General features: G+C 34.2%; 1 protein-coding gene across 10 annotated transcripts in view; it reads right to left on the bottom strand.

Annotated features, from left to right (window-relative positions):
* The window catches only part of KDM6A (lysine demethylase 6A), a 208,997-nt gene that overhangs the window by 58,118 nt on the left and 126,309 nt on the right, over window positions 1-24,570 (bottom strand). For all 10 annotated transcript variants that reach the window (XM_032620736.1, XM_032620727.1, XM_032620729.1 and 7 more), the window contains 3 exons: window positions 19,252-19,306; window positions 14,936-14,970; window positions 2,569-2,662 (listed from right to left, as the gene is read on the bottom strand). In XM_032620736.1, coding sequence (XP_032476627.1) covers window positions 2,569-2,662; window positions 14,936-14,970; window positions 19,252-19,306 — 184 coding nt within the window. The remainder of the gene's footprint in view (window positions 1-2,568; window positions 2,663-14,935; window positions 14,971-19,251; window positions 19,307-24,570) is intronic.

Raw genomic sequence — 24,570 nt, 5'->3', positions numbered from 1 at the left:
TAAAGTACAGTCAAAGCTATGAAGAACTTTCATTCCAGAGAAATTAAAACAATTTTAAGCATTGACTTATCACTTAGTAGATTGCAAACTACAGTTCTTTTATTCTCTGATTTTTGTATTTGAAAAGATTCCAAGGTATAAAAGAATATAAAGATGTTAAATCTTATTCACTGTTCCGTGCAAAAATGTATGTGCATTTAAGAATCTCCAAGACACTATTAACCCAATGTTTATTTCCAAGGAGTAAATATAAGCTATATAATCAATGATCGTTCAGAGTAAAACACACACATACAATCCCACCTTATTGGCACTGGCTACATATTTTCACACCTTATAAATAAAGCATTTGGCAATTTTTTAAAACCCCAAGGCTATAAGAAAAGTCCATTCAAATGGCGCAAATAAAAACGGTACAAAATGGGTAACACAAATGTTTAATAAATAAATTTAGATAGTGCATAATCTCATATGTGGAATCTTAAAAAGTCGAATACACGGAAGCAGAGAGTTGAATGGTGGTTACCAGGAGCGGTAAGGTTGGGGAAATGGGGAGATATTGGTCAAGGTTACACAGTTGAAGTTATGTAGGATAAGTAAGTCTAGAGAACATACAGCATTACAACTGCAGTTATTAATATTGTAATATATACTGGAAACTTGCTAATATGAGAGTAGATTTCAGGTGCTCCCACCACACAAAAACAAATGGTAACTATGTGAGGAGATGCATATGCTGACTAGCTTGACTGTAGTAATCATGTCACTATGTACAGGTGTATCAAAACATCATCTTGTACACCTTAAATACAACCGTTATGATAAATAAACAAACAAGCAAGCAAGCTGGCTATGGAAGTAATCAAAAGACTGGATCATGGACTAGTGTATTCTATACCTTCAAGGCACACAGGAATAATTTGATTTAATTTGCCAGGGAATCATATTTCAGTTGTGGATCAATTCAAGTGCATAAAATCAGCTGTTCTTTGTGTATAGTCCACAGTACATAAAATAAATAAGGACCCTTATTTTCTGGCATTTATTATAGTTGCTGTGCTCCAAAAGACATTTTAAAAGGATTGAGTTACCATGTTTTACAGAAATATAAGTCAATCACACATCATCTATTCATCTGCTCTTCCCTTACCTCTCCTACTATTACTAGTAAGAACAGGACCTACAGTAGCAGGCTCTAAAAGGAGTTGCTTAAGCAACATTGACAAGAAAGTAGGAAGGATTGATGTGCAGGCATAAATTAGACTCAATTAGGGGAAGTACCTTCCCTTTCAAAACCATGGAAAGTTTACCTATACACTCTGCGAAAGAAGACAGGTAATTCAAACGATTTCAATCCATTTCTTAAATTTAAAAGGTATATATGCATTTTTGCTATTGACACATTCTTCACTTCAGCTTTGCTATTGACACATTCTTCAGCTTTGCTATTGACACATTCTTCACTTCAGCTAATTAAAAAACAGCTTGTATTCAAATATTAGCTGAATGAGTAAGCTGTCTGAAGGCACTACTTTGCTCTTTTTACAGAAGAACTAACACAAAAGCTTTTTTGCTATACTAATAAACTTGTTTTAATTTAAAGATACAAATTCACATTACTCAAACACTACATGTAATCATTAAAAACAAAACTTTACTATAATTTTTAAAAGTATGGATAACTCAAGGAAAATTCTAACCAGAGATTAAATTAAAAACAAAGCTAAAAATAAAACTTTTATATGAAAGCAGTGTTTATTTTGTATAACCGATCACATAATATGCATTCATATCATGAAGATAAGTGATAAAGTCTAAGCTTAAATAATTTTAAAATTACATTAAAAATAGTCACATCATGAAAACATTCACATTACTACAACGGTAGCTAAAACTTAAGAGTCAATTATTTGCCCAGACCAAAACCAAATTTTAAAAAGCTGGGGTGGGGGGGGAGGGAGAACCAAAAAACACCCCCGAAATACCAAATGCAGACAAGAAACATGACTCAATAACCAAGCAACAAAATTAAATGTTGGAGAATTCCATCATTATCTTCTTGGTGATAGTGACACATTATATCCAGACGACTACATGCCTTCATCTTCAACATTACAACAGAACTGCATGTGTAGAGAAACTATATATAATGTTAGATGCTCCACAATTCTTACATAAAATGCTTTAGTTAATATTATCAACAGAGCTATGAAAGCAAGCTCACCAACCACTAAGAGACTTTAGGTAAATCACTTAACTTCATTGAGTACTAAGCATATCTGGCACAAAGAAAGTATTCAGTCCCCCTCACCCATGGGTTAAGTACCAGAGTATAATTTTGAGAATTTAAAAGGACAAGTTGCACTAAAGAACTGTAATGAGATTGACTGTGAGATAGACAATGCTCGGCAGAAGGTGGAAACATGATGGGTTCAGATTAATTCTATCAACTCTGGGGAAAAGGAAAGAAAAGAAATAGGGTACATGAGCCACGTATTTACCATCTGTGACATGTAAAAAACATAAAGAGATGTACTTATAACACACTAAATGTATATTATTACATACCCAACTGTTGTAAGACAGTTGCTTTTACTTGTGCAGAAAGGTTTTCTGTCTGCAAAAGTTGTTCATAAGCTTCCTTTGCAGAATGATACTTCCTCTAAAGAGCAGGAAAAACAGATTTAAAGAAAATAAAATTAACATCTTTAAAGAACTAGCTCATATGTTAAGTTTTATATGATACTGATATTTTAGCGTATTTTTAAAAATCAACTGAAAGAGAAAAGTGCCTTACTGAATGTTTCTCTAACTCTAGACAGCTGGGGTTAATAGACCATGTTTCAGAGTATCTAACACCAGTAAAACATTCAATATAACGAAGTATCATTAAAACATGACCTTTAAGAATCTGTCAAATCTCAATAGTTAAAAAAAAATCATCTCAACCTATTTAATAACATAAATGATTTCAACTTTACTTAATAACACGAATGAAACCAGAAAAGTATTCCACTTCCAAGTGCATCATCTGTCTGCCTAGAAATACCAAGTTCCGAAGCAACTTAACAGGAACAATAGAGCACGTCAAAAATGCTTTAAAAAAACTAAGTACAAAAGTAGTTGAAACCTAAGTTTAAAAGATATAGATACTGGTATATAAAATATCCTATGAAAATTTTAGAATACATATATGATTTTGAAGACAACAAACCTCCCATAATTATAGTCTAATAATGTTTGCAATATTTAAGATTCCTTGGGCAAAACTCTAAATGAAACCATTTACCCACAGTTCTCATCCCAGAAGTACTAATATGACTGAAACCCATTATTGCTACAGTCCTAAAACTTAAGACAAAACCTCCCCACCACCCCCCACAAAAAGGGAAAAGCCAACAAAAGAAAACCTCATAAATACTATCTTTAAAAAATACTTGGTAGAACAATGAAGTGGCTTTCATTCATATCACTGACAGTACACAGCTGCCTAAGCAAACAAATCTTTCTCCCCCAAAACATAGGTAGAAACACGAAACTAGCTGTGTGAGCCTCAGGCAAATCACTTGAGCTATGATTCAACATCCATAAAACAGATGTAGTGCCTGATCTTTCTATCTAGAGTTGTTCTAAGGATCAAACGAGATTAAAAAAGAGCTATGGAAACAAATAAGGAGCTCTATGAATGCAGTATGTCAACATGAGGAAGATTTGAAAGAACTGTCCATTGAGATTAACAGTAGTTATTACATAAACTTTTATTCATCAAGTAAATGAGTTCCCTTTAAACATTAATCTGATCTGAAAAAGTAAATCAGACAATTAATGAAGGATAAGGATCAAGTTATTCAACTCAATTCCTTCAACTGGTAAATATTTGTTGAATACCTAATACATACCAGGAACTGCTGGGACTACAGTGTAGTCAAGAATACAGATATAAAAACAAATAAAACATACTGTACTGTTAAAAAAAAAAACATACTGTACTGCGTACAACAACAGTATGATATTTCCCAGAGGAAGAAAGAGCATGTGGTAAGTTTAGAGTACTAGCACACTGGGCAGAAAATGCAGAGACAAGCAGACAACTTCACAAAGACCTTCCTAAACCATGTTAAAAGACTATAGACTGTATCCTAAGACAATGGGGTACCACTGAAATGAGTTCAAGCAATATGATCAAATTTATATTTTAGAAAGAGCCCTTTGTGTAATTACCTCAACAAATGCTAAAACATACTTCCAAACACTAGTAATAATAATAAAACCAACATACTTGAAAAGCTGGTTGCATCGTATTGAGAAACATGAAGTGTGATTTCTACCTCCTATTATATACAAAAAACTGGCATCCACATTAAAGACCTAAATATGAAATGTAAAAGTATAAAACTAAGAGAAGAAAATGAAGGAGAGTATTTTTTTGAGATGTGAAAGAATTTATTCAACTTGGCCAAAATGGCACAAATAAGGAGGAGTAGTAAGGATCTGACTTGAAACACATAAGCAGAAAAATAGGCAATGGACATAAAAACCAACACATAAAAGGTGAAAAACATGTGAAGAAGTGTACACCTCTAGAAATCAGAAAATGCAAGTTTAAATGATATATTACCTTCTACCCATCAGATTGGCAAACGTAAAGTTGGGTAGTTCTTAGTATTGTGGGGATGTGAGTAAAGGAAAATGCTCATGCCTTGCCTGAAGGGAATTTACTCATGAAATTAGGTATGCAAATATGCTCCAATCCAACAATCTCACTCTTGGGATATATATACTAAAGGAACCTTCCCAGAGGTAATGTTGTAAATGGTACTATTTGTAGTACCAAGGAGATGGACAACCTAGGTCTATGTCACTAGGTGAGTGGAAACATAAAATATGATGGATGCTTACAGCAGAACATTAAGTAGCAACTATAAATAGTATATAAAAGCAACATGAGTTTATCTGTAAAGGTGTTTAGTATAAAGTGTGTATAAAGTTTTGTCTCTGGTAATGCTGAAGTAACACTTCAGACAGCTTTAAATTCTGGATAAAATATAAAAGTTAACTATCAGAAAGTACTGAAAAGAAACCAAAATCAGGCAAAAACAGAGAAGCTAATACTTAGAGGAAGGGAATGGCACTGGTTTAGTAACCCCATTTTTTTCTAGGATTTACACCTGAAGGCAGGCCCCAACTGGTATCTGGTTGGCTACAACTCAAACAGAAATCAGCAATCTTACTAGCTTGAAGAATCTGAGGACAGACTTTGTAGCTATCACAAGAGCTGGAAGTGAGGGGAGAAGAAATCCCAGAAAGGAGAGGGAGAGAAAGAACAACAAATTCTGCAGTTAAACTGCTCAAATCCCTGGTTGACCACTGAACTATGCATGAACACAACAGATGTTCAGCAGCCTAAAAGAACTAAAGGAAGAGATTTAGCTGTTGCCAACCACAGGGTTGACAAAGTTTCGTGTGTGACTTGAGCAAAGTTAAACTGGCTAATAAAACAAAAATATCATCTTCAGAAAAATATAACAAAATCACTCTCCACAACGTATTATTCATGATACCCAGAATAAAATTACCAGACTTGTAAGAATCAGGAAATTTTTACTCATGTTGAAAACAATAGGAAATTAATGAAAACCAGCCATGAAATGACTCAGATGTTGAAATTGCAAATAATTTTAAAGCAGCTATTTTAACAATGTTCACAGATGAAAAGGAAAACATAATCATAAGGAATGAATGGACCAAAAATCAGAGCACGTAAAGAGAAATTAAGAGAAACACAAGGAAATTCTAGAACTGAAAAATACTAATTTGAAATTTTTAAAAAAAGTTACTGGAAGGACTTAATTGGAGTCCAAGAAGGAGGAGAGAGAAAGAATGGGGCAGAAAAGATATTGACCATGGCTGAGAACTTTACAGAAGTGATGACATCAAAATCCCATACCCAAAAGACTAAAAAAACCACAAGTAGTATAAATATAAAGGAAAAACCAATACCTAACTACATCATAGTCGCATACTTAAGAACCAAATGTAATAAGAACCTTGAAAGCAGCCAGAGAAAAACCACAAAATACAAAGGAAACAATAAGAATGACAGCCAACTTTATGTAACCATATCAGTAACTGAATTAAATATAAATGGACTAGATATTCAAACAACAGAGACTGCCAGACAGATTTACAAAAGTGAAAGAAAGCCAAAACCACAGTACTTGTAAGATATGCACTTTTTCATATAAGGATTCAAACAAGCTGAAATAAAAGGATACCATGTAAACTGTAAGTATTAGAAAGCTGAAGTGACTAGATTCAGATCAGATTAAGAAGGCTTCAAGGCAAAGAGTATATTACCAGAGAGAAAGAGGAAATGTTTCATAATGATAAAGGACATATCAGGATGAGATAATAACAAGGCTTCTAAATAAATGAAGACTGTACAGAATTAACACTGATAAAATACAATTAATCTACATAATTTATTCCAATTTCACCAACTGTCCCACGTATATCCTTTTTCTGGTCCAGGATCTAACTTAAAATCCCATGCTGTGTTAAATTAGCATGTCTCTTTACCATCCTCTAATCTGGGACAGATTCTCAGTCTCTGACTTTCATTACCTTGACACTTAAAGCAGCGGTCCCCAACCTTTTTGGCACCAGGGACCGTTTTCGTGGAAGACAATTTTTCCACAGACTGGGGGTGGGGGTGGGTGGGTGGGGTGTGTTCCCAGGAGGTAATGTGAGCCACGGCGGGGGGGGGGTTCAGGCGGTAATGCCAGCAATGGGGGAGCTGCAGATGAAGCTTCGCTCACTCGCCCTGCGGCTCACCTCCTGCTGTGTGGCCCAGTTCCTAATAGGGGTTGGGGCCCCCTGACTTAAAGTACTAGCTAATTATTTTGAAGAATGGCCCTTTCAAATTAGTAAGCACCTTGTGGAAAGATATTCAACATTCCTCATATATTAATTAATTTAAATTCTACAGTAAGAAAAAGGTGACCCCTTTCCCCGTTTATCTATTCAATTATTCATTTATAGCAATATGAATATATTTTATTCTGTATCTTATATACCATTATTATAATTGTTTCTAAACTTGTGTCAGATTTGGTGATTAGAAACCCCATTTCCCTCAAGTTGGCTTCTTTATCTTTCCACATGCCCATCATTTTCTAAGCACTTCCTTACTTTTTGGCACCATGAAATGTTGTTCCAGGGATCATCTAGTAGTTTCTCTGCCTAAGCCCTGGAATTACCCACTTCTCCCCAAGAATTCCTGATTCCTTTTATTGACGAATTGGATTTAGAAACAAAGATCTGGGTGCTAGTACATTCACTGCTGCCAAGGTGGGTCACTGCTTCTAGGCCCTTGTAGCAAACAGCTAGGAAATATATTAATGTATACACACACACACACACACACACACACACACACACTCACTCTCTCACGTCTCTATTTCTATCCAACTCTCTATTTCCATAAATAACCTATGTTCATAGTGATCCCTCCAATTCTAATCCAACAACACAGAATTCAGTCTAGCCTTTCTTCTTTTCTTACTTGTAAGTTCTCTGACACTGAAAATCTGGTCCTCATTATCCACAATACATTTACTTGTTTACCCCTAATATTTACATAAAATAGTTGCAGAATTTCTATCCATAGCCCTGTGAGAAAGTAACTGTAGTGGAAGATTTGTTTACAGTTCTTTTGTCTCTAGCTTTACACTATAGAGTCAAAATACTATTCTCCAAAGTTATTTAGCTTAGTTCTTTTCATCCCTACCCCTCAGTATACTTATGTTATTCATTTGTAATACAGTTAGGTTCATTTGTTACTGTTTATTCTATTTTGGGCTAACTCACATTCTGGTTGGTCTTAATTATTCAATGAATTTTGGGGTGGGTATGTGAAACATAACCAGGTTCTAGGAGTTAGAGCTACATAAAAAGTATACTCAAGGTAAGTTCTACTCCCTACTACCCCATTCACAACCATTCCTGGGTAGGTAACCAACCTCACTTGTTTCTGGTTTATCCATTTTCAGTATTACCTGTGCACAAGTGGGACGTGTATCTTGCTTTGCACATACATAGTTTCTTTCACAAAGGGTAGCATATTATACTTTTATACTTCACATTTTTTTCCACCTAACAGTATATCCTGGAAATCATTCCATATAGTGATTTACCTAGGTCTTCCTCATTCTTCTCTAAAGCTGCATGGCACTCCACTGCCTGAATGTACCATGATTTATATGTACAACCATTCTCCTATGTATGGACATTTAGGTTGTTTCCGATGTTTTGCAATCACAAACAATGCTCCAAAAGATATCTTTGTGCCTATATATTTTTATATTTCTGGAGGTATATTTTCAAGGTAGATTCCTAGATTTGGGATTGTTGAGTCAAAAGGTAAGTGTATATAGAGTTTTGCTAGATTACTGCATGTAGTTTTGTTAGATTATTTTGTTCCAGATGGGGTGTACCAGTTTGCATTATCACAATGCATGAGAGTGCGTGTTTCGCTACCACAGCCACTTACACTTTTCACCAATCTGACAGGTAAGAAACTGTATTTCAGTGTGCTTTAATTTGCATTTCTTTAACTGGGTGTGTTTGAACACTTTTTCACATGCTTAAGGGCTGTTATATCTTTTTTGGAAAGTGTCTGCTCATGTCATTCTTCCCAGTTTCCTAATGGGTCTTGTTCATTGTCTGTCAAATTTTAAGTTTGTTATATATCAGGGGTATTAGCCCTTTGTGCTATACGTTGTAAACATTTTCTCCCAGTTTCATAGGTGTCCTTTGAATGTATGGTTTTTTTGTTTTGTTTTTTTGCCATGCAGAAATTACTTTTATGTTGCTCAAACTGACTGGTCATTCTTTTTATTACCTCTGAATTTTGAGCCACAGTTTAAAAAGCCTTTTTCCTACATCAAGGTTGAAGAAGAATTAATGTTTCTTCTAGTACTTGTACAATATCAATGTTTACATTTTGATCCTAATTCATCTGTAGTAGTTTATTCTTGTGAATAGTTTGTGTTACGGGTCTAATTTTATCTTTTTCCAAATGGCTACCTTATTGCCCCAGAACCATGTATGAATAAATCTACCTTAGCTAAAGGAATGTAAGATATTACCTTTATCATATACTCAATTTCTCTATGTACACTGGATCTATTCCTGGCCTTTCTATGATATTTCACTGGTCTATTTGTCTAGTCACATGCCAGTACAATACTTTTAATCATATAGGCTTCCTTGTAATATTTTAATATCTAGTAGGGTTAATATAATCCATACAATCCGTACCATCACCACCAGTGTTATTCTGGCTATCCCAGAATGTTTTTCCATATCAACTTACCTAATTGCTTTAAAAAGTTTACTAGTAATTTTTACTGATGTTGTATTACATTTAAAAACTAACCTAAATTCCCATGAACATCTTTATACTATTGAGTCATAGTATCTCTTTTAAGTTTATTGTTAAGTATTTAATTACTTTGTTGTTATTATAAATGGCAATATTTTCTAACTGTGTGCTCTCTAATTACTGTTGCTGAAAGCTATTAATTTTTGTATGTGCCTCTAATTGATTTTTCTTGTCTAACTGCATTGGTTAATACCTATAGTACAATAATGAGGAGTAATGAAGACAGAGGACATCCTTTGCCCTGCTCCTGATTTTTGTGAAAATGTCTCCAGTGTTTCCCTTTAAATAAGATACTGACTTTGGAATTAAAGTACATGAATTTTATCATGATAGGAAAGTAACCCTTAATTCCTATGTCCAAGAGTAATTTTAGTTGGGAATGGGTATTGAGTTTATCAAAGGCTTCTTCAGCATCTATGATGATAGTGACTTGTTTTTACCTTTAGCTCTATTATTATGATGCATGATATTAATAGATTTCCTAATATTCAATCAGCCTTGTATTCCCAGAATGAATACCACTTGGTCATAGTATATTATTTGCTTAATGAGGTAACAGATTGTTTGCTAATATTTTAGTATTTTTATACCAATATTCATCAGTGATAACAGTTTGTATATTGACTCTTTTTTGTACTGTCTTTATCAGGTTTAGGCATCAATGTTACACTTGTTTCAAAAAGGAATGGGGGGAAACAGTATGTCAGTTCCTCAAAAATTTTAACAGAATTACCACATGACCCAGTAATTCCACTTCTGAGGGTATATATCCAAAAAAAATGGAAAGCTGGGACAAAAACAAATATTTGCACATTCATGTTCACAGCAGCATTATTCACAACAGGCAAAAGTTGGAAGCCACACGAGTGTCCACTGACAGATGAGTGGATAAACCAAATGTGCTGTATACATACAATGAAATATTATTCAGCCTCTAAAAGGAATGGAATTCTGGCACATGCTACAATATATACAAACCTTAAAGATATTATGCTAAGAGAAATAAGCCAGACACAAAAAGACAAATACTGTATCATTCCACTTACATGAGGTACCTAGAATAGTCAAACTCATAGAGACAAAAAGTAGAATAGTGGTCGCCAGGGGCTGGGGAGAGGGAGGAATGAGGAGTTATTCTTTAATGGGTACAGAGTTTCAGCTTGGGATGATGAAAAAGTTCTGGAGATGGATGGTGGTGATAGTTGCACAATAATGCGAATGTACTTAATGCCACTGAATTGTATACTTAATAAATGGCTAAAATGGTAAAGTTAATGTCAGGTATATTTTACAATTAAATAAAAAAGAAGACACCAAAGAACTGTGGCCTGTAGTTAATGTTTGGAAGCAGATTTTTTGTTTCCATTATATTGTAAAAATATGCTATAGAATCAGTAAGTGCAGAAAGGACTTTAATTATTATCAAACACATAAGTCTCTCAAGGTCAGATTAAAAGCTGTTATAAGCCCCCTATCCCTCTCAAAAAAAGGAAAAGAAATGAGAAAGTTTCTCCCCATTTCTAGTGGTCTGGCATAATCTATAGAGTGCTAGAATTATCTGGTATTTAAAGGCTTCGTAGAATTCCCCTGTAAAACCATCTGGGCATGGTACTTTCTCTGTAGGGCATTACTTAATTTTCTGTTTCTCTTTATGAAAATTGGCTTTTTATAACTTTCCTAACTCTAATGAGGTCAATTTCTCTAATCTGTATTTCCCTGGGAAACAGTCCACTTTAAGTTTTCAAATTCATTTGCATACATGTCTGCTAAGCTGTACTTGTATGACTGTACTAATTTCTTCTGTTTCCATGGTTATCTTACTTTATGTATCTGTGCTTTATCTCTCATGTATCCTCCTGATCAAGTTAGTTTGTGGTTTATCTATTTTGTTAATTTTTTTCAGAATATAAGGTTTTGACCTATTAATTAGATCTACTGTTTTTCTCTCCTTTTCACACTATTTATTTCTTTCAAAAAAAAAATCTTTCTTCCTCACAATATTGTTTTCCTTACCGTGATTTTTGTTTGTTTTGTTAACATATTTCTTCACACTGAACTAATCTTGAATTCATGGAATAAACCCTAGGTAATCATGACATACTTACTGTATCTTTATTTTTTGTTTTGTTTTGTTTTGTTTTTTCAGTATGCGGGCCTCTCACTGTTGTGGCCTCTCCCGTTGCTCCTGACGCCCAGGCTCAGCGGCCATGGCTCACAGGCCCAGCCACTCCGCGGCATGTGGGACCTTCCCGGACCGGGGCGCGAACCCGTGTCCCCTGCATCGCCAGGCGGACTCTCAACCACTGCGCCACCAGGGAAGCCCATTTACTGTATCTTTAAATGTCAGCTGGAATTTATTTTTCTTTCTTTAGAATTTTTGGATTTGTACAATATGCATAAATGAAACCAGTCTACAGTGTTTCAGTAATAAACTACTGCTAGTTAGAAGACAATGTTAAAAATGAAACTAGTAATTCTTATCAACAGTGTTATTCATAATAACATTATTTGTAACTATCTCTCAAGGGAGAATAGTTAAATTAGCTACAGTACATCTCTGCAAAGGGATATATTATAATACAGCTCTACTTGTACTGATAGGGAATGATTTCCAAAATATAGTATTAAGTTAAAAAAACCAATTTAAACAAGATCAAGAGAGAACATATATAATGGGTTATTATTTCAATAAAATAAAGAAAAACAAATATATGTGCAAGCATATATATGGATTTGCTTATATATACACTGAGATTCTCTGGAAGGATATAAAACACACTGCTTATGGTGGTTGGTGGCTTTCGGGAGGGGAATAGGTGGCCAGGGAAAAGGAGGGAGGAGGATACTACACTGTATTCTTGCAGGCACTTTCATTCTGGATTATCTACTCAAAAATAAGTAACACTGTAATAACAAAGTTAAAAGGGAGAAATCCTTTACCTTTAATCTTTAAAGGTTATTTAGAATTTAGATGGTGACTTGTTCAAGTTATTTCATTAAAATCAAGAAAAAGAAATGAAGGCCAGTTAATACTATTATTACTATTAGGAAAAAAAATGGTTCTGCGGGTCTCAGCTAATAAAATGGGAAAGGTAAATTAAATAATTGATATAAATATCCAATAATTCATAATATATTTAACTTGGAGATATGACATTATACAGAGAAACAAAATTATCTTTATTTAGATAATCTAAGAATGAGTGTGGGTGAGTTGACGTGACATCTCATTAAAATTACCCAAACCTAAACAGAACTACCATCCAGCAATCCCACTTCTGGGTACAGTTATATTACCAAAGGAAACAAAACCATTATCTTGATGAGATATCTGTACTCCTATGTTCACTGCAGGATTATTCACAAGAGCCAAGAATGGAAACAACCTAAGTGTCTGTCTCCAGATGGATCAAGAAAATGTGGTATATAAATACAATGGAATGATATTTCAGCCTTAAAAAAAGAAGGAAATCCTGTCATTTGTGACAACCTAGGTAAACCTGGAAGGAATTATGCTAACTGAAATAAACCAGACAGAGAAAGACACATACTATATGATATCACTTATATGTGGATTCTTTTTAAAAAGGGGTGGGGGTGGGGAGTTAAACTCATAGAAAAGACAGTAGAAAGGGTTGCCAGGGGGTGGGGTGGAAGAAATAGGGAAAGGTTGGTAAAAGGGTACAAACTTCCAGTTACAAGACGAATAAGGTCTGAGGATCTAACATATAATATGATGACTATAGTTGATAATACTGTATTGTACAACTGAAGTTTGTTAAGACAATCAAACTTAATTGTTCTCACTGCCCCCACTTTAGAGATGTGAGGGGATGGGCGTGTTAATTAACTCAGTGAGGGAAATCATACATATATCAAATCATCACATTGTATACTTTGTAGGTAAGCCTTTTGTTTCCCTTAATTTTTCACCTGAAAATAAAAATCCTTGTTATAAGCACTAGAGTAGAGATTTTTCAATCCTTTCATATGCTTACAGTGTCATCTTCCTGTCATCTAATAATTATATACTCTGCCTAGCACAAACTTTGTTCTTTTTGTTTTGCTTAATCTTAATGGGCACTAAAATTTATCAAATGAAAGAATCAGTGGGGGGGGGGGGGGGGTCCTGTACCCACATTACCTTCACGAAATAAAAAAAAATAACACCAACAGACAACTTCTCATCAGAAACAATGAAAACCAAAAGACAATGGAATGTAAATTTTAAAGTGGTCAAATAAAAATAATCAAATAGAATTCCATCTCAAGCAAAAAACATTCATTAAAAAGAAAGGCGAGATAACATCTGCTTTACCTAATGACAGACCAGGGAAATCTCACTAAGAACTAGAAAAGCTGGGAAAAAATCAGAGCTCATCCTTTTGAAGACAGCAGAGATCTCCTGAGGTAATGAAAACAGAAGGAGTTAAGACTCCAGGGAAAGAACTTTGGAGAGGAAGCTTATTTCTATAGCTGCTTTCACCCTGGGGCCTTTACTGATTTGGCAAAAATCAGCAGTTGGCAGGAAGCTGGGATTAGCGTTGGCAGGTAAAGACTCTGATCCACAACATGAATGTAATTCTCAAATGCATCCTCTCAAGGTGGATAAAATCCCTAGATTAGTAGAGTATCCAAACCTGAGTGTGCATCAATTCTGAGTCAGTGGATGTGCACGCATGTGTGCGTGCGAGTACGCACAGGGGCGGGAAGGGTAGGCGGGCGCACAGATGGAGGTGTCCAGGAAACAGATGTTAATTGTTTAGACCACCCCATGGTGGCTCTGAAACAAAACAGACCTTAAAAATTATGTAGAAATATAACAGTATGTTTTTCCTAAAAAGCTGTTATAAAAATTGTTTTTTTGGGTAAACTATGATTACCTAATATTTAGCCTCATACCAACTTATGCCTGATTTTCCATACCACTGCCTACCTAGACTAAATGTCTATGTTTTATGTCCTTTACCATATAACTAAGCAAAATCTGCCATACATAAAAATAAAATGTTCTAAAATTAAACTAAAAAAGTTTTTTAAATACAGCAGCCATAAAAGTAATGGTAATGACATCAAGAGGTTACTAATATGCCTTTCAAACAGTGATACGTAGAAGGGATATTTTAATCTTAAGAAAAAGTGAAACTAAAAACAATGCATTATAACAACCATCTATAAACATTTCGAAAAGAAAACTAGGCATTTCACATCAAGAATAAGAGAAATCTTCTTAAATACAGCCATTTAAGCCTGCAGATAGTTTGAATTTAGAGGCAAATCATACTGAATGAAACGTCTTTGTACACAACAAGCACTCTGTATAATAACTGTAACACTAAAGCAAAATCTGGACCACATTTAATGAGTATAAAATGTATGTAAGAAGTAATGCCCAGAACTCCATTAAATTATCTGTATATCTGATTCCACTTAAAATGGTATGGGTGATCATTTTTGTTTGTTTTAAGTAACCTAAGTTAAAACACTTACCTGGGTTTCATATAAGTGGGCAATGTGAAACTGAACTGCAAAGATGATGGAAAACAAAAATCAATAATAATACAGCAGTGTCTGGGTAAATTTAATTAAGAATATAAAATGTAAAATATAAGCACCATCTCTACTACACAGATTTAAGTAATTATAGAACATAACTTTTATTTTTAATAACACAGAATATACAAACAAATATACACGAACATGATAAGAAACCACATGTATTCACTGTTGGCCATTAATAAATTTTGTCAATGTAATTATTTAAATTAATATTAAAATCTATAGCAAGTGGGTATACTTCTTACAAAGTTCAAAATGGCAACATTAAACAAATGAAGAAAACTTTTATAACCTATACATTTCAAAACATGGTATTTAAAACCTGAGTTACAAGTCAAAAAAGTGTTTGATTAAAACAACAACAAAAATACTCTCCAATTTTTTTCCTTATACCATATTTCATATCAATGTTTATAAAGAAGTCATAGACAAGGATGACACTAGTAATAACACATAGAGGAAATAAGTTGCATTTCTCTATCAGTTCTTCATAATCTTTTTTTAAAGTCAAACCACTTGGAAGGCAAGAAGAGTAAACAGTCTCAACATTAACAAGTATCTCTTGAAAATCAAATAAAAATATACATATTGCAGCTTCTGTTTTCAACTCTTCCTGATACTGTACCACCAGAATATGAATGATTCAACAAAAGCAACAATGAACCAGGAATCAAAACTGGATTCTGGTTTACTTAAATAAAATATGATTTTTATCCTTCAATGACAAATCTTTTTTTTAATGTTCTATCTACCTGGATTTCATAGTTGAATTTCAAGGAGTCTGGGAGCCTTTCAAAATTATATGCATAATACATATGTGGACCTTTAAAAACAATGTCCACAGCTATCATCAATTTCTCATCGCCATCATAAACTAACTCTCTCACTGACTCCCATAACTGTAAGAGTCACCTGGGAGGCTTACTAAAAATAGAGATCCCTGAGATTATATTCAGTGATCCCAGGCAAGGCCTGGAAAAGTGCCTTTTTATTTAGTTCTGCAAGGGATTCTGATTCCTATTCCTAGACCAGCACCTGGGAACAGCTGAAGTAAATAAGCATAAACACCAAGACAAAATATATAATGAACTTTAATATCAAACAACATTTTTGGATCAATAGTAAAGTACTGCCCTCTCCATATATAATCATTAAATATCGTATGTTAAATAATCAGAAATGAGGCAAAATAAAAACATCACCTTTAAAAGTTGAAAACCAACATTTTGTGAAAAGCACATAAAAATAATAATAAAAGTTCTACAGATATAAATATCCCCTTTACCTATATCTGTTTAGGGGTTTTCTTATTTCCTAGTCCCCTTTTCCAACACAGCTCCCTTGAGAGTTCCAGTCCATCTCACCTCACTACATCATTAGAGGGAGACCGGGTTACAGGTTAAGAGAATGAGGAAGAGATGGAAAATCTATGCCCTTCTCCCCTGAATCTTCCTACTCCTCTAACAAAGGTGACATGGAAAGGTCACATGGAAGAAAAGATCAGCAGCACGGTGGCATTCTATTACCATCCCAAACTTCCTCCAGGCTCAGCAAGGGCTTTCTTATCCCATGAGTTACTAAATCCAGTATCATCTTTTGTGGTATGAAAACCAATCTATATTTAAATTCTTAAAAGTCACTCTTCAAAGTGGAACATAACCATACAACTAAGAAAAAGCTCCACTTGGCAAGTCTCAATTAGAGGTAGAAATTTTTAACAAATATTGCCATAGAACATTCTGAAATTAAACTTTTTTCAGAAATTAATACATTATTTTTAGAATTAATAGAATTAATTAAATCTAGAAGGAACAATTTTATCCCAAGGGGCAATCATATAATGAGAAGTCTCACATCACCATGATTCTACTTTCAAAACACAAACTGTAATTAACCCCTCTTAAATAGCTCTAGAAGAGGCAAGTGTATCTACTTATTTTCTTTAATTGCATAAATGAATTGTGCCATAAAACAGAAATCTCATACAGACTTTTTTTTAAAGCTCACTTTACTTTCTAAAATCTTCTGAACTTTGTAGCACGACAAAGTAACATGGAAGATTTCAAAAAACAGTCAACGTCTGTGGCATATCTAAATAGGTAATGATATAAAAAATTTGAAGAGAAATAAGTTTTACAAAGATAATAAAGAGCCTGATGTTTAAACAGGAATAATATCTAGCTCAAATTAAGTAGTCTGTGTTTGCTAGTGCTCTGTGAGACATCAGCCATTATTACCATGGTATCAAGTAGCTATGTTGATTGTCAAAAATAAACTACCCAGGGCTTCCCTGGTGGCACAGTGGTTGAGAGCCTGCCGATGCAGGGGACACGGGTTCGTGCCCCGGTCCGGGAAGATCCCACATGCCGTGGAGTGGCTGTGCCCGTGAGCCATGGCCGCTGAGCCTGCGTGTCCGGAGCCTGTGCTCCGCAACGGGAGAGGCCACAACAGTGAGAAGCCCGCGTACCGCAAAAAAATAAAAAAATAAACTAGCCAAATCAACTAAACTATAATGGCCTAATGTCTCTAAATAAGGCACATGCCCTTTCCATTAGAGTGACCAACCTTTTAGCACTCAAAGTTCTGAGCCTGGGGAAACGCCTCAGTCCTGCAAAACAGGACATTGGTCACCCTCCTTCTTATTTCCCTTCTCAATGACCAACAGAAAGAGAGTCGTGGTAAGCTCGAAAATGTATTCATGATGGTTCAAACTGTCCTCTTCAAATTCAACAAGATCTGCCCTGTGGTACTCATTCTACATAGGTGTTTTCCTTCAGGAGCAATGATCTACAAGTAAGATTTAACTTCAACAGAGTAGAATAAAATGAGGATTTACAAAATTTATTAGTTTGAAATTTATGTGACGTCCCTCTAAGGTTATCATTCAAACTGACAAGTACGTATGAAAGTTAGTTTTTAGGCACTAGCTACAATCAATTAAATGAAAATCAGATTTTTTTCTTATTCCCATAAATTAATTTTAAAAGGATTTTAAGGGTTTATATTCTAGATGGTTTATATAACCTGGATATATAAGGAAAAAGTATAAAAAATTAACATTTTATAAATTAATATATCAATGAGTTAAATCCTTTTTCTAATTTATCCTCATCTTAGAAACTAAAATATTGCTGCATTTGTTACCTTCCCACCATTTGTTCTGGAAATACACTGATCAGTACTAAATCCTGAGTTTCATTTAAAGAAAAAAGAATTCTTTTAAGTTTTCTCAGAAAATTACATTTAGTAGAATTATGAGATAATTAGTCTGGTCTAGATAATGATTTAATCCACACTATGTCTTAATTCATGTTATATGCAAGTTATATTCAAATTTCTACCATTCTTTTCACTGATTCAATCATTTGGGGGTGTTTCTACCACTGAGACTTCTCTTCACTGAACTCCTTTCTATATGGTTAAAAAATGAAGTCACTTACAGCAAAATACTGACTCTGTAAAACCTAGAATCTTTCGACTGACCTGAAATTTTCATGAAGAATGACTCAATTTTTCATACACTCTAATTATAAATTTTATTGTTCAATTAAGAAAGTTTTAAAGAAATCCAGCTTGAATCCAATGCATATTCTTTAAACTTGTATTGGCTACCTTAAAGTACACTAAATAAATATGCCAACACATACATATTGATAAACACATCATAATCAACCCAATCTGCTTTTGGAAAGAAACATACATAGAAGCAGAAAATAAATGTCTAAAGAAAACCACTGTATCAGAACATGCTTCACACATTCTTTTTTAATTAACTGAAAAATCTCACCTCAATCTTTATGTGTGATGCTTAAAACTATAATAGAAAGTCAAAGTATATCTTCATAATTACCAATAATTTTAATACCACAAAGCCCGAATCAGTGAGCTAACACTTAAGAATCTTTGTATACTCAGTTTTCCTAAGATTGGCAAACCCTGTTTTTAATCCCCCCAAGTCATCTACAATGTAATTAATACACAAATAATCAATCTTGTTCACTAGCACAGATAATTTAATTCAACAACCCAGTTCACTGGCATATCTATTTTAGACACAGGCTGCTGCTCATAATAACTGGTCTCACATGTTCCATTTGTACAAGTAGCCATGGCAACAAATACAGTTAGATTCAACAATTCTAGGGAAAAAAATTACACAGGATTTATGACTATTATTATTATTACTATTATTTGCCATGAAGTGATCTGAACACATGCAGAGAACTATGGTACTTAATAATACTTACTTTCAGCATTGGACAAAGTGCAGGGATTACAGTCAACCAAAGCTAACTGAAAATGCTGCAAGAAGAGAGTGAGAAAATTAATGCACTAAATTCAATCATATAAATGTATTTTAAAATAATCTTCAGGTATATAAGGTCTAATATAATAATGAAACTATGCTATGCAAATAAAACATACTAGACAACCAACTAGCATTACCTTGAACATTTACTGCTGGCAACAAACATGTTGCTGAATATTTTCTTCAAACAGTTGAGAATGGAGAATTGGGGTAAGAATTAACTTGGTATCAAGTTATCCTACATAAATTTTGTTTATATGGAAAAAGAATCAGGTTTTTAAGTCTTCTAGTAAATAGGAAGTATTAGGTATAGAAGACATCAAATAGAAAACATCATTATTTTAAAAACTGAAAGTAAAAGCTCAATGGCATTATGTATTAAACACCACTATCTCAAAATGATGTGAATGTTTTTTAAAAAAATGACTATGAGAATTTTCATAAAGGGTAAAACTATCTGCCCTTACTGATTCTTCAATAACTACTGTATTTAGTGTCTTTTAAAAGTATCTGAAGTACCACAAAGAATGCATCAAATAGCCACACAAAACCAATGCACATAAAGAAAACCACTGATACACATTTCAGCAAACTAAAGGGAGATGAGGGAGTAGGGTGGGGATGGCATGACCTCATAGTTTCATTTCTAGTATCTAAACCAGATGCAAAATAGATGTACCTATTAAGACGTAAATCAGCAGAAATAACTATCAATTATGATCATCAACCCCCAAACCTGAAGATGCCATAGTAAAATATCTAGCACCCATCCATCCTTGCAACCAACAGAAATGAAATGCAATTATGCTTTTAGAATGTACATGCTATTATATGTGTAGGCAATAATAAACCACTAATAATTTACAGCATCCACTTGTAATAATGTCATATAAGCCTGCCCCCCCCCCAAATACATGTCAAACTCAAGGTGTAACACTTATAAGAATACAAATCATCAACAAGAACACTGGACGCCATCTGGCATCTAGTGTATCAACATTAAATCTGCTATCTAAACTAAGAGAAGGCATACAAGTAATAGAAATGGTATAAAATATTTAAAATTTAAAAAAAGGTAAATCTCTTTGAACTCTTCTAAAAAATATTTCCAGAAATGTATATTCAAATTTTCTGAGTCTCCACAAATTTTTACCATTAAAAGTAATCAAAAGCCAAAGTATACACCATTTTCTAAAAATTACCACTCCTATCCACAATCCAAATGCCTAAAGAATTATATTTTTTTAACTGCTGGATAAACTGAAAATTGATATGTACAATGACAACTTCTAGATATAAGCCCAAAAAGAACTTTCTTTATCAAAACTTTCTTATCAAGAGGAATCATCATCAGCAAGCTTTTAGTACTGTATTTCAGAACAGAACCAACAAAACTGCACTTGGTCAACTAGAACCCTCAATTAACAAAAATAATGTCAGCTACTAAGTGTTACAGTGAAAGAAAAATTAGAAGGCATAATTTGGTATGAATCAGTAGTTATTACATTCATTCACGAATGTCTGTTATGTGCTTGCATAATTAGGCTAGCCTACATTTGCAGTACTCTTAACATTTAAGGGTTGTAATATTCTGAATGGGCAAGCTACTAACTAAATGACTATGACCCTTAAATGTTAAATATTTAATCCATTCAACAAATACTTCAAGGCCCTATAATGTCCTTAGGACAATGCAGATACTAGGGACACAATGATCAACAAACCAAGAGTGAAAAATTATTTGCCGTGATTGACCGAATGAAAAAAAATCCAACATCTGAACACTTCTAGAACTGCTTTTATTTTCCCCTGGCCTACAAAGCAGATTGTATGTCCTCAAACATCCTTTTAGTGTGCTACCACAGCAATAGAAAACAGACTATTTTAAAAAGTGAGTACTATGAAAGCAAAGCACGCTTTATGACCAGTTGTTTTCCTCTAGACAAAAAGAGGCACAGAAGCCACACATTCAGACTGTACTACATTTCTAAGCCTAATCTATCCTGCCAGCATAAATTAATATTTAGATAAAAGAAGACAGACCTTTCCTAGCTGAGCCAAAGGATACAAACTGACCTGCAAAAAAACACCCTTTAAGATGGCAGTATTTTAGTTTTGCTATTTCACTGAAATCCCAAGAAGAGCAGAGATGCATAATTCGAATTGCCCAACCTACATTTCATCTATCAATATTCAAGGTCCTGCAGCGAAAACTGGCAGAAGTAGTTCTGGACCATGTTTTATATAATTATCAATCAATCTTAAAATCAGCAATGAAGTCACTGACGCACCATTTCAAACCCAAAATATCATGAAATATTAAACATTTCCAAACCACAATGATGTCTAAAAATTAACTCAGCAAAAGAGTACATATTCAAAAACAGGCCTGTGAGAATGAAAGAACTTACAGAATAACTACTTAAGTTTAAGAAAATAAGAACAGCCACACAAAACCACCCCACATAAAGAAAACCACTGACACACCTTTCAGTAAACTAAAGGGAGATGAGGGAATAGGGTGGGGATGGCATGACTTCGCAGTTTCATTTCCAGTATCTAAACCAGATGCAAAATAGATGTATCTTTAACATATAAACCAGGAGAAATAACTATCAACTATGATAATCAGCCCCAAACCTTGAAGATGCCATGGTAAAATATCTAGCACCCATCGCTGCAACCAACAGAAAGAGCTAGGAAATAACTGTACCTCACACCGAAATATTGCAGTACTGAAACTGACTACTGCTGTGTGAAAGTAGAGGCTTCTGCAGTTCAAAGACTATATACAAACCTCAAGGCAGAAAGCATTCTATAGAAAATTAATTTCCAAGCAAGAAGATTTACCTAAGACTTTATTTTTCCTAATGTTAACAGTGATTTCCTTTTAATAGCACTTCTGGTGCAATTTAGTACAAGGTTCAATTCATTACAATTTCTGTTGACATCTTTATCACCAAAGTCACTTTCTCTTTAAAAGGTTTTGACTTGTTCAGTATTTCAAAATAACTTTATTGTATTTCGCTTTCTATACACTAAGGAACTTGATTTCTATCTGGAGGGGGAAATCTATATTGATGTAAAACACACAAAACTTGAGTTTCAAGACTTTATTTCCCTTTAAAGAGTTTTACTTCTATAAAGTCTGTGATTATCTCACAATCTTTTCAACTGTAGAACCCTCCAACTGTATTCCCAACTCTGAAGACAAGCCATGAGATAACTTTTCATAATTGACAAATTATGGTTGTATGCATAAATTATTAATATGGAGCAATGTTTGGATTTCATATCCAATCTTGGATTTTCTGATTCAGTGGGTTGGGGATCACACCCTGTGAACCAGATTAAAGCTTCTACAAATTATTCCAGTGCACAGTCAGGGTTAAATGCCAATATTTAAAACTTGTAAATTGTGTGCTTAACCCCCAAAGCCTTACTTCAGTCTATGTAGACAAGGTATGTGTAGCCAATACTGCTGTCTATATTCAATTAAAGCAGACGCAGCTTTTTAGGAATAAAATGTTGGCAACCGGTTTTTACTCTACGCCAGGCACTCTGTTATGGCTATGCATCTATGCAACTGAATAAAAGGCTCACTGAAATTAATGTCCTAATAGAAGCTTAAAAGACAGTTCCATAGCAGACTCCAAAAGATATAGCTGAGGGAAGAAAAGAGGTCCTTCAGGCTGAGGGAAGAAAAGAGGTCCTTCAGGCTGAGGAAACGACTTATGTGTACACAGCCCTTATGAAACAGGGTTTTATGGATGGTTTAAGTGGGAGAAGGGAAGGTGTCAGGCACTCTTGAAGGTCAAAGGTAAATTATTTTTTCTTTTTCATTTTTACAGATCGCCACAATTTTGAAAGTATGATTTAAAACCAACAAACTTAATTCCTAAAACTAATAGTCTATTATAAATGGATGAAACTAGGGAAATGCCTTAGGATGTGACGGTACTTACTTTAGGGATTTAGTCTCTGAAAATAAGATACAGAACTAAAACTGATAAGTTCTGGTAACGTTTATGAGCCACGATGCCTGGCCAAGCTGATCTGATGGAGATTCTCTCAAAGCCCTCAAACTCAGTTCTTCCATTCTCTTTGTAATACAAGATTATTACAAGAGTTTCAAGGAAAGACTATACTGCACCAATGACTAATAGTTAATGGATCCTGGCAATCATGACTCAACAGAGGCTCCTTCTTTTCAAGTTTACCAATCTGGTCTCTTCCAAGACTTTCTTTAACAAAAAAGTAGACATTCTATACTGAAGATGTTCAAAATCTTATTTCTAGCCCTTCTTTTCAGCTCCAAACTTATACTTGTCTATACCAATATCTGATATCCCTCAGGTACCTCCAACTCGATAAACTCCCAAATGACCTATCTCCATTCGGAGGCTTTTCACGTCCCAATCCCAAAACCTGCTGCTACTTTCTTTATCCCATACTTTAGTTAACAGAAAACTGATTCAAGCCAATAAATGGGGAATCTCTACCCACATTGAATCTGTTAATAAATTAACTCCTTTATTAAAACTCCTTAAGACCTCTAGGATGTGTTACCTTTTATCCATGCATCCATGCAGCCATCCTATGAGAACCCATTTATTCTACAGATCTTGCTCACCTTTCTTCCTGTAACTGGGTCCTACCTAATCTCCCAATTCCTCCTTTCTACCACATTTTATAAAAGTACAGGTATGCAACCGACTAGAAATTCTAAAACACTGGTTCTAGTATATGTCTAATCTGTGTACACAAATGATCAGAATATGTACTGACTTAATTTTCAAGTTCTTTAAATCTAGTGTACAATTTGTGTTCATATCAAAATAAGTCTAATATGTACACAAATACAAAGCAAACATAACATATTTTATAAAGGGGATAATGTAACAATTTGCATTGTAAAATGCTATTTTGGAACATAACCTTTAAAAAAAAATGTGACACTGGATACACTGAATGCTTCATAAAGCTGCATTTGAAGATCAAATATTTACAACCACAAATTTAAGTAGTTATCAGTAAACACCAAAAAATGCTTTTTGATTAGATACAACTTCTTGTAGTTAAAATGTATTTGAGGAGAGAAACCTGACACGGGAAACCTGGACTCATCGCAACCCCTCAACATCAGAGAGGATGGTTACTACACATCTATGAGCAGTCATGTCCTTTTCAAACATGTATTTGAGGAACTGAAGTACTTCAGCTATTTACACTACTTCACACTTCAAGGTATGTAATA

The sequence above is a fragment of the Phocoena sinus genome, chromosome X (genome assembly GCF_008692025.1).
Source record: "Phocoena sinus isolate mPhoSin1 chromosome X, mPhoSin1.pri, whole genome shotgun sequence".
Taxonomy (NCBI): domain Eukaryota; kingdom Metazoa; phylum Chordata; class Mammalia; order Artiodactyla; family Phocoenidae; genus Phocoena; species Phocoena sinus.
The sequence above is the reverse complement of the archived record's forward strand: the minus strand, read 5'-3'. Positions and strand labels throughout refer to the sequence as shown.